We start from the raw sequence: 11,702 nt of genomic DNA on the forward strand, positions 1-11,702 counted from the left end.
CACTCGTAATAGCAGTAATACACTAGTAATAGCAGTAGAGGTAGCAGCGGTAATACACTAGTAATAGCACCGATAATAGCAGCAGTAATACACTAGTAGTAGCAGCAGTAATACACTAGTAATAGCAATGGTAATACACTAGTAATACCAGCAGTAATACACTCGTAATAGCAGTAGAGGTAGCAGCAGTAATACACTAGTAATACCAGCGGTAATACACTGGTAATAGCAGCGGTAATAGCAGCAGTAATACACTAGTAATAGCAGCGATAATAGCAGCAGTAATACACTAGTAATAGCAATAGAGGTAGCAGCGGTAATACCAGCAGAGGTAGCAGCAGTAATACACTCGTAATAGCAGTAGAGGTAGCAGCGGTAATACACTAGTAATACCAGCAGTAATACACTCGTAATAGCAGTAGAGGTAGCAGCGGTAATACACTAGTAATAGCATCAGTAATACACTAGTAATACCAGCAGTAATACACTCGTAATAGCAGTAGAGGTAGCAGCGGTAATACACTAGTAATAGCAGCGGTACTAGTAATACAGCCCTCTCTCACCTGGCTTCGATGTGGTTGAACAGGTGCTGCCAGCGCTCGCTGATGCCCTTGATCTTGTCATTGATCTCGCTCTCCTTGGTCTTGTTGGTGGCGGTGATGAGCTGCTCTCCCAGCTGCTTCAGGTGAGTCTTGTTCTCACTGAACAGGTTGATCTCCTCCATGCAGTCCTGCGCAGGCAGGTGAAAAGAAAAAAGACACAAATTCAGCATCATTTAACTCTAAGGATTTAGACTTTGTCCTGTACGACAAAACCCTTGTTCACCACAGAAAGGTTTCTAAAAAACAAACAGATCCAGAAATCCCTTTGACATTCGATAAACACCTTCTAACAATCAAGAATACTTCAATGTGCCATTATGCAATCAGTGAAGGTAAAAATAAACCAAACCAATTAATAGTCTAGACCTAGTGAGGTGGAAAAAAGTGTAAATCTAGTGAATGGACTTAATGTGTTATTCAGTTATTCCACCAGCGTTGCTCTCATCTCTCAACTTAAATGAGCTTCTAATGCCAAGTTCTCAACAGGACAAGTTCCCCATACTGGCCAAATGCCTCCCTGTGGTGTGGTGTGGTGTGGTGTGGTGTGGTGTGGCTCGGGCAAGTGTGAGAATATGATCAAATACACTGTAGATTCTTCATAAATGCTGATTTTCTAAAAGTGTTCAAATGTAAAAAAAAAAAAAGTAATGCACTTCATCCTCCTCTTCTACATCCTCAATTAATATTAATAGTACAATATTAATGCAATTCTCTCTTTAATTTGTGTCTGCTTTGTTGGTTTTTGAATAAACGCACTGATCACTCAGCATAGTTTCGGGTCGAGATAAAGCAGCGTGTCGTATTGCTGTTGTTTACTTGCCCACCAGTGAAATTAAACACACCAGTGAAAATTTTTACTTCCAAAATCGGTCACTAAACAAAGTCAGGAAATATTCCAAAGCTTCTAGCCCAAGTATTAGAGCAGTGTGTGTGTGTGTGTGTGTGTGAGAGAGAGAGAGAGAGAGAGATTGTGCAAGTAAGGACAGAGCAGTGTGGGTCCTTGGGGTCTGGTTGCACTTTGTTCCTTTTTCATCATAGAGGACAAATATAGAATTATGCAGGATCTGTTCATGAACTCTCTCACACACACACACACACACACACACAAGTCATATTAAAGCTATTAGCTAAACATTACTTTAACGTGATATGGGTGTTAGCTTATTGTCACTAAACTGCAGGGCGACGGACATGTTTGTGTTTTCTGACCCGATATGAAAAGATAAAAAAGGGCTTGAAACACAATCACTTCCTTCCTCCACAATTCGTAGGTGGATTTACACATTAGCTCTCTTTCGATTAAGAGTTCTAATCCGTGTCCTGGTACTAAACTGCTATTAAACGCATCTTTTATTAGCGTTGAGACTCTAATTGTAATTATTACTTAGTTAACAGTGAACTACTCCAAACATAAATACAAACTAATTACCTAGTCTTCCTTAGTAGTCGATAGTAATAAGTGTTAATGAAGAGCTGTTCGTTCGTTCCTGCTACGTTACTGCAAAGTTACGCTAAAGTGTTGACCGAAAAAGACAAAAACACATTTTCGATTTTCTGGTTATTATTTAATTAAAGTTTGGTTATTATTAACTCTTCTAGTTAAAAGAGTTAGTTAGAAGAGTTAATGGTTCTACATACACGGTTGTTGCTCCCTTAATGTTATACCCTTAATCTCTCCCTCTATATGCTATTAAACACCATCTATTTCTTTTTATAGACGTTATGTTATTATTTTTAATTTCTCTTTAGAACTTGATGAATTTAACAAAAACACCACGTTGTCTCTGTCGCCACTGGTAACGTTTCAGACGGTAACTATCGTGAAGGAAAGTAAGACTTGGATATTAAAAATTCTATTGATGTGTTCAGTAAATTAATCAGTAGTTAGCTAGAGTTAGCTAGCTAATCTGGGTTCTCTGTAATTACTACTTCGTTAATAATAAACTATTATTCATTAGTAATGAATGGTAATAAAGCCTTAATAAAGCTATTCATCTGTTCCTGCTTATTACAGTTACCTTTTGGTTTCATTAACTCCATCCCTAAAAGCAGTGTGTGATTTATTTAGGACTGTAGAGTGGATTATTAGGACTTTTAAAAGGAGGATGTGTGTTTACGTGACTGAAGCATCTAATGACCTTCTTCAGCTTCTCCACCATCTCCTCGATGCTGAGCTCGGTGCTGTGCGTCGTCTTGCTTTCCATCTGTGTGAGCCACTCACAGAGCTCCCTGTTCTTCTCATTGAAGATGATCCACGCATTTAACCGAACAGCAATCTCCTGTTTACGCAGCGACACCTGTGAGCACACACACACACACACACACGTAAACCTTTACAGTTAGTTCCTTCGTTAGACAATATAAAGACATGATATAACAATATACTAACAGCACGATTCATCCTTTGTGGAAATTGTCAGACAATTACAATATTCTCATTTGGACATTTTGTATTTACTCTTATTGTTAGAAGGTTCACTGTTAAAGCTGATAATAAACTAGCATTCACTCTATAGCACTACATCGACACACAACACAAAGCTTTAACTTAAACAGCTTTTTCAAACTTGGAAGTTGCCTAGCAACCCCATATACAAATATATATCACACACACACGCACACAATCTTCAGAGTGCAGCAGCAAATCAGAATGTGTGATTTCCTACACAAAAGGGCCGTGAACTCTGGCTCCTATTCATCCTTCTGTCCTGCTTTATGAGTCTTTCTCGCTCTCTCAGTACCATCTGTTCGTCCATTGCAATGCTAATGACTCCTCCCCCTCTTTGTCAGACGCACAACCTGCCGTGTCCCGCACAAGACGGCAAAACAAGGCGAGACAAAAAGTCCCTGACGGACATGTGCCGAGTCTGTTACACAACACCGTATTCCACGTACGCTAAAGTAAATTTCCAGGAAGAGATTTCGGAGCACAAACTCTACTCCGCTAACTTAAGTTTTGTAAATTACTACTAAGTGCCGAATCACTCTGTCCCGAAGGGTCAAGATTCTGTGCATTTTTTGTGCTTTTCAGAGGTTAGAATCGTACAGATGGAGAGAAACGTCAAGAACATGAACATTTTTTTTAAGATAATTTTTTATCGGATTATTAATGAAATAAGTTATAAAAGCTTTCTTTAATTGAAGTGATACTATAATGAAACTTACACTGAGTACAATGTTTCTACCCTGTAAACACACACTGTGACGTTAAATTCCTTCATACAAACTGTGTGTTTTTGAGCCTTTCAACCAGTAATCACACCTGCTCTTTAAAACGGCAGTGATTACGTACGCAAATTGTAACGGCTGTTTAACTGGGTCTCAAGTACAAAACTACATTCGTCCAGGTTCAAAGATTAGGACCAAGAGACAAAAGCCTAGAACCGATAACAATCCTGTGCATTATGAACACTACAGTAAAAAAAGTCTTGTGATGTTGTGGCACTGTGATGAGAGAGACAGAGAGAGAGACAACAAGAGAGAGAGAGAGAGACAGAGAGAGACAACAAGAGAGAGCAAAAGAGACACAGAGAGAGACAACAAGAGAGAGAGAGAGAGACAGAGAGAGACAACAAGAGAGAGCAAAAGAGACAGAGAGAGAGACAACAAGAGAGAGCAAGAGAGACAGAGAGAGACAACAAGAGAGCGACAGAGAGAGACAACAAGAGAGCAAGAGAGACAGAGAGAGAGAGACAAGAGAGAGCAAAAGAGAGAGCAAGAGAGACAAGAGAGAGCAAAAGAGACAGAGAGAGAGACAGAGAGAGAGACAACAAGAGAGAGCAAGAGAGACAGAGAGAGACAAGAGAGACAGAGAGAGAGAGAACAAGAGAGAGCAAAAGAGACAGAGAGAGAGAGAGAGAGAGATTTAATTAAAGTTTTTTACTGTTTTTTACTGTCAGCAACACAAACAGGACTCACCTTAAGACACAGTTCCTCCCACTGGAAACGCAGATGCTCCTCTTGCTCCTGCAGCATCAGCACGTCCTCAGCGATGATGTACTGAGACACATCCGTCTTCATGCTGCTCACTTCACACAGACTCACGGCCCAGTCCTCCAGGGAGTCCTGCAGCTCCTGCATAACATCACACACCACTCAACAACTCACGTCCACGCTCAAGCAGGCGCGTTATCGCACTCGCTCATAGTCTTTCTCAGTGACTCACTGCTGGCGGCCCTCTCTCACTAATCTCCTCCTCCTTCTCTCTCTCTCTCTCTCTCTCTCTCTCTCTCCCTCCCTCCCTCTCTCAGGATTAAAGGTTCCTGTGCAGTTGGGGGAGGAGAACAGTGCAAAGACAGCAAGAGATTAGGGCTATAATGGGCCTGACAGGACGATGACTTCACAGCTGATCTGACCCTGGTTTTCCTTTTCCCATCACTCTGGTTGTACCTATGACACTTTTATGAAACTGATCCTGAATCAGAAACATATTAGAATTATAATATTCACTACGTTTTTCTTTTACTGCTGCATTACATGATGTACAGCATTCAGGAACAGCTGCTAAAGTGCACAAATGTTATTTATGACAAAGAAAGTAAAGTCGCTGATTCGTTTGAAGGCTTTTCAGATTCAGCTACAGTCTGCATTATAGCTTTGTCTCACCTGCTAACGTTTATTCAGCGTTCAATGTTTTTCAAGCACATTTATGCTGGTTACCAAACCTGCTTCTGCTTCAGACAGAAAGCGCCACAGTGAGACAGGAGGGTGTGTCAGATTTTATCAGCTGTTCCACCAGCCGGCCCAGTTTTAACACAATATCTAAGCACACACAGATTAAAGGCAGGAATCATCTGAGCTTCGGAATGTCACGTTCCCCTTTACACTTGAACGGCTTCTCGGCGGGTAAATATAATTAATACAATTTGCCCCCTTCAGCCCAAATGTCATCCATCAGCCAAGGTATCTTTGTTTCTGCACTGGAGCTATAATTCCCAAGTAGTTAACAATTCATAAATAACATCATCTCAAGAACAAGAAAGTCCCTTTTCCCAAATTTTACTTGAAAACTATGACTTTTCCACCACCCAGGTTTTATACTGTAAGTGTGGCTCAGGAGCACATAATGTGCTTAAAAATAATACTACAATGTTTCTGGACACGTCCTGGATCATTTACATGATGGACCTGATGGATTTTGTCTTCATTGGGTGAAAACGCTATAACAAGGACAAAAGTGTTGAAGAACCTTCAGAATGTTGCAGCATCCTCATAGCTCCAGCGTAACAGCCAAAATAACTTCAGACACCGAACACGTCTGATCGACAACATTCGGAGAGCTGTGTGTATTAAAAAAGATGCTTTTTATACACTCTAGTTACCTTAATTAGCTTCTCGTCCACCTCCTGGATCGACTGGTTTGGCAGTCTGACTTTAAGCTCTTCCAGACGCTGCGCCAGATCGTCTAGCCGGCTCGTACAGCTCTCCCATGTCTGAAACACAGACAGGTGTCAGTACATATAGAGACTTAGAAGCTCTGATGTCATGTCCCCCTGCCACAACAAAATGAATTTCTTTTAAAAAGTGTGTACAGAAGCGCTTCAAACACAGGCAGTGTCTGTGTGTGTACGTGTGTGTGTGTATACATTGTGTGCATATGTGTGTGTGTGTGTGTGTACGTGTGTGTGTGTATACGCATACATGTGTGTGTGTATATATGTGTGTGTGTGCAAAATCCATAATCCAAGGTCTAAACTCAGGGTCAGCATCAGAGAATACACCATAAACACCATAAAGAAAACAAGGGAAAAGAGTTTGAACTGAAGCCAAAAATAATAATAATAAAAAAATCCCCCAAAAAGATCAGACAGTAACACAGTTTATACCACAGTCCTGTTGAATCCCCAGACTTGATAGTTATCGTCACAGACACGGTCACGTCCCCAACATTAAACATAGCTATAAGATGATTATAGTACAATGTGTTGTTCTTTAAGACGTACGACGTCGCACAGTGCTGTTCCTATTTAATAACATACATCTCACTCATCTTAGTTTAGTGCAATGTAGCTCACATGAGACTCCTATCTGTGACATAGTGATTATTATTAACTGCAATCAATAACGGTGACAAAATGGTCGCTGCACATGAAATATCTATAGAACTTGTTAGAAAATATTTGGGCATGAAATGTCCCTTAATCATAAACGAATTTTATTACAGGAGGTTGATAACATCGTGAGCTCCACTGCTGTAAACACGCTGTACTGAGAATCTCTACAGGATTTCTGACCCCTTCACATGTCCACTGTGTGAGTTGTTTTGAATGCGACTTATTTCTTCACTTTACTGATTTCCTTTAAGATCTTTGAGCCTTGAGCTTTCACAGAGATAAAACGCGTGAAAGCTCGAAGTGAGGAGCAGCAATGATTTACAAGTTTCAGTTGTTTATTTATTTTAATTACACGCCCACCTTGATCATGTCTGCAATGAGAGTCTTCCTCTTTCCCAGCATGCACTGGGAGCGCTCCCAGCCCTCCTGCAGGGCAGCGAGATCTGTCTGTAATCTTGTCTGTGTTTCCTCGTCGCTCATGGAGAAGAGCTGACGACCCACATCCAAGAGAAGGAGGTATGATGACAGGGACCTTTGGAAGAGAAGCTCAGTACGCTGGAGGACGAGACGGAGAGATGAATCTTGCTCATTAAACAGCACGGCTAATAAACGTGACCATAAATTGTGTCAATTTTTGTAAATTTTATTAAGCAGAGCTCGAACACACACACACACACACACACTTACCTCGATCTGTTTGAGCAAGTGGCGGAGCTGTGTCACGCTACAGTGTGTGAGGCCAGCAGGAGGCAGGAGTGTGTGCGCGAGTGTGAGCAGCTTGTTAAGTTTGCGCAGTGTATGTGTGTAAAGGTGCCAGTGGCGTATCAGCCCGTCCACCAGGGTGCGCCGCTGAGTCGCTCTCTGTACAGCACCCTGCCAGTGCTCTCTGAGCTGAGCTAGCTTCAACAGGAAATCACTCCTGAACAACACAAGCACACAAACGGGTTTAGAAACAAAACAGAGCAATTCCTCATTATATTTATATACTTATTAACGCTATTATTCTAATTGTTATAATAAAAAGGATTATTAATCATCAGTACCTGTCCTCCACCTCTCCCTTCTGTAGCAGGTGCAGAGCCTCTGTGATTACAGAGTGTAGAATCTGATGGCCTAGAGACAGCTCGGCCTGGAACCTCTGAGAGACGGAGGGTTAACGGTTAGGGTCGAGGCCGTGTATCTCACCTTCTGAGACTGTACGATCCACCGACCCGGGTTTGTGATAGACGAGTGTGTTTAATGTGTTTTTACACAAAACACACTGTTGCCTTTAGTATAGCCAGTAACCAGTTCAATACTCATAGGTGAAAGCTACTGCTGACAAAGTTCATGATTAGCTGTAAGCCATTATAATGCTCTATAAACCTAGTGAAACTAATTTGTGTGTGATACCTGGTGTGTGCGAAGCTGCTCTCTGAGACCAGGGTAAGTGGATGCAATCTCTCCTGCTAGACTGTCCTCCATCCTCTGCAGGAACGACATCCACGTCTCACACCTCTCCTCAAACACCTGCTGCCGTAGAGACACGACTTGCAGCTCACTACGCACGCACACACACACACACACACACACACAGAAATCAGAAACAGTTGTACATACGTGTGTGTAGAGACAGACACAAACCTCTAGCCTCTAACCTGCACTTCTCCTGAGCCTGTGCAGACTCCTGAGCCCAAGTCCTGCTCAGGTTCTGTATTCTCCGGGTCATGGAGTCACTCAGGATCAGTCTGTAACTGAGCTCATGCAGCATCTCCACGTCTGCCGAGCGACTGCTCAACTCAGACAGATCGTACTGCAGAGAAACACACAGCCGACGCTGTATTCTTATTCACGTTAACCTTATTAACATTATAAATAATTAGAAATTAAAACGGACATTATATATTTTTTCCTGTTCTTAAGGTCCTAAGGTCCTTTTTACCTAAGCTAATATTAATATTTTAAAAATTAAAATAGTAAACATGAGTTTAATAATTAAAATATATGTAATTATTAAATATATATAAGTTTTCAGTTCTAATTAACATCATTTTTATTCATATTCTTTGTAGTGTGTGTGTGTGTGTGTGTGTGTGTGTGTGTCTGACCTTTGATATGTCTTGAGCATCTGTGTGTCTCTGGCGGCTCGTCCACTCCTTTAAGTGCGTCTCTAGAGATTCCAGTAGCTGCTCAATCTCCTGAAGCTGCCTGGAGTCCTCCTTCAAACACACACACACACGACTCAGACTTTAGTCCTCTGCATTGCTGCATTTATCCAAATCACACACACACTTATGCCACGTGTCGTACCTGCATCTCTCCCAACTTTCTCTTCACAGCCTGTTCGAACTGATGAAGCCCACGTGTCAGCATCTGACACTCTGAACGGACGAAGGCAGCTGCCGTCGGCTCCATGTGTCCGGTCAGCTCTCTTGAGGCGTCGAGCGCTCGGTCCAAGTCCGTCTGGAGACTGCGTGTGTTCTCCAGGACGTCCTGAACATCGATTGAGAATCGTGACCAATGGTGAAATAACTACAGGACTATGATTATTAAATAATACTGATATTGTGATCAATTCTATGCACCCTGTGTATACGAGTGTGATCTGTTTATAACATATTTGTGTGTACACATGAATACACGAGCATCATCACTGCTCTGATTCTTTATTTAACCTCCATTAAAATGACTAATGAATGAATTCTGTGTTAAATCACAATTATAGTGGACTGTTAACAGATGGACCATAAATCTGGGCTAAAACCCTTATTTAAATGTTCACTTACACAAAACGTCCTACACAGAGCTTTGTATCATAATATTAAAGTGTCAGTGTTTTACGTGTCAGCGACTTTACACGCTTGTCGTACGGCACGTGATTTACACGTAGCGTTTTGTTTCGTATTTGTCACGTTTTAGCAGAGAAACGTCCACAAACCGGCAAAAAAAAAAAAACTTTCAGCGTCTCAAAACGAGAGTAGAAACGAGTTTAATTAGAGAGCGAATTGACGCAGATTCACCGCCTGCTGAGAAACGAATTTAATGCGCGTTAATTTGACTAGTTAATTAACCGCGACCGCGTTGTTCCGGTACACGTGTGGTAAATCACGTGACCGCGTTGTCCACGTGGTCTAAAAACAATTAAAACACATTAGGAAAACGTTTACTTTTTTTTTCTTCCAAAAATGTTTAAAATCATATTAAATTAAAATAAAATCATCATAAAGAAAATAATTTAAAAATTAATTTACAAAAAAAAACGTTCACTGTTCAACAGTGTGATTCTGTTTGTCACCTGACCACAAAAAGAGAAAAGTTTTTTTTATACTCACTTTATATTTACAACTAATGTCAATTAATAAAATAAACTTATACATTCGTTTAAATGACCCCAAAAACAGTGTGCTGATAAAATCACTTTCTGTTACTAAACACTATTCGTATTAAACTATTAGGAACATGTTCATTTTTCATTTACAAACAAAGACTAAATATTCATTTAGATACTGATATAAAAACTGATATAATACTTTTTTTTTTTTAAATTAAATGTATATCCCGTTCTGTGCATTTATGTCCGTTGTGTTTGCTTTTGTTTAACAAAAATCTAAAATAATCAGTTTTAGAGCAATTGTGGAAAATTTGACAGTAAAATTGCTAAACATTTGTCATCGTGTTTACAGCAAGTTATGAAAATTCTATGCAAATTATAGTTTTTGAGCATCTCAGTCAGAAAAGGCCCATATTACAGAATGTTTTGCATACAGATGATATATACAGGTATACACAGTGTACACACTGCTCTTGGTTCAGTCTCACGTGTGCTTCCTTTCTCCCGTTGCTGAAATTCTTTTTCTACTTAACTAATTATTAGAAATTTCATTCATATTAGACCCGTTTAGTCTATTCTGATTTTATTAGTTACATAAACAGTATTTAACTAGTTATGCACCTTGTACAATGCTTTAAGCTTCCCTTACTAAATGGCACAAGTAAAGCAACCATGTGATCAACTACATGTGTGGTGAATATTATACACTGGCTCTTTCTTTACAGGACCGACTGAACTCACGTGTAAACGCTGTATGCAGGTTGCGAGCGTTTCGGTGTCGTCGTCCTGCTTTGATGCTTTTGTCTCCGAGATGTCACAGAGTCGCACCTTCTGCTGCTGTAGCTTCTCTGAGTAGGAGGTCGACAAATCCGAGTACCGTTTCCACGCCTGCAGCAGAGTTTGTGAGCTCGAAGAGGTGTGTGTAAGATCATGTTTGACCTCAGACCACCTGGATAACAGTGAACACACACACACACACACACACACACAGTATAAACATCATCTTTCTGCGGTTTAGTGTGTTTTTTTGTGTGTAATTAGTGACATTGAGCTGACCGTGATCTCTCCGTCTCCAACTCCTCAGACAATATGTGTGAGGTGCTTGAATGAATCCAACCAGTAAGACAGGAGAATGTGTTGTTTAGCTCCTCCCACTTTTTGTCAGTTTCCCCAGCTTCGGATTGCAATGCCTGAGAAAAATAAATGCACGTAGTAGAACCATGTAACATAACTAATGTATTGAAAAATGATCACAAAGTTGTACTGCTTTCGTGCTCATACACTGGACTCATCTAAAATCGGTAACATTTACGTTCCAAAGTGAAGTAAGCTGGAAAATGATTTACACGTCGATGTTGCACTGGTTTTATTGTGAATAAAGTACCTGTAGTTTATGGAGGTTGTTCTGGAGTGCAGTGAAGGAGGTGCGAGGGCTACGGCAATGTTCAAGAGACTGACGTATTCTCAGGGTGCTCTGGGCGACGTGACTCCGCCCACATTCGAACGCAGACCAGGCCTCACATGTGTGCTGCTGAGATTGTTTCAGAGAGCAGTTCTGCAGAAAAATAAGAACATGATCTATTAACCTTTATAACAAGAACATTTATATTTAAATTACTTAGTAAAAGTAGTGAAAAGTCCTGAATACAATAAAGACCGATATAGAAAATAAATAAATAGAAAAATAAAGAGTGTGTGTGTGTGTGCCCTGTGATGGGTTGACACTCCGTCCAGGGT

At 40.7% G+C, this 11,702-nt stretch overlaps 1 protein-coding gene across 4 annotated transcripts in view; it reads right to left on the minus strand.

The window, feature by feature from the left end:
* syne2b (spectrin repeat containing, nuclear envelope 2b) overlaps positions 1 to 11,702 on the minus strand; it is a 99,015-nt gene that overhangs the window by 10,430 nt on the left and 76,883 nt on the right. For all 4 annotated transcript variants that reach the window (XR_009648552.1, XM_060871678.1, XM_060871677.1 and 1 more), the window contains 14 exons: positions 11,350 to 11,520; positions 11,022 to 11,155; positions 10,707 to 10,914; positions 8,945 to 9,127; positions 8,743 to 8,853; positions 8,293 to 8,447; positions 8,048 to 8,195; positions 7,699 to 7,793; positions 7,343 to 7,574; positions 7,016 to 7,210; positions 5,924 to 6,034; positions 4,521 to 4,676; positions 2,741 to 2,899; positions 564 to 730 (listed from right to left, as the gene is read on the minus strand). Coding sequence is in view for 3 of the 4 variants with exons in the window: in XM_060871678.1 (XP_060727661.1) it covers positions 564 to 730; positions 2,741 to 2,899; positions 4,521 to 4,676; positions 5,924 to 6,034; positions 7,016 to 7,210; positions 7,343 to 7,574; positions 7,699 to 7,793; positions 8,048 to 8,195; positions 8,293 to 8,447; positions 8,743 to 8,853; positions 8,945 to 9,127; positions 10,707 to 10,914; positions 11,022 to 11,155; positions 11,350 to 11,520 (2,225 nt within the window). In the remaining variant the exon portion in view is untranslated. The remainder of the gene's footprint in view (positions 1 to 563; positions 731 to 2,740; positions 2,900 to 4,520; positions 4,677 to 5,923; positions 6,035 to 7,015; positions 7,211 to 7,342; positions 7,575 to 7,698; positions 7,794 to 8,047; positions 8,196 to 8,292; positions 8,448 to 8,742; positions 8,854 to 8,944; positions 9,128 to 10,706; positions 10,915 to 11,021; positions 11,156 to 11,349; positions 11,521 to 11,702) is intronic.

The sequence above is a fragment of the Tachysurus vachellii genome, chromosome 6 (genome assembly GCF_030014155.1).
Source record: "Tachysurus vachellii isolate PV-2020 chromosome 6, HZAU_Pvac_v1, whole genome shotgun sequence".
NCBI classification, from domain to species: domain Eukaryota; kingdom Metazoa; phylum Chordata; class Actinopteri; order Siluriformes; family Bagridae; genus Tachysurus; species Tachysurus vachellii.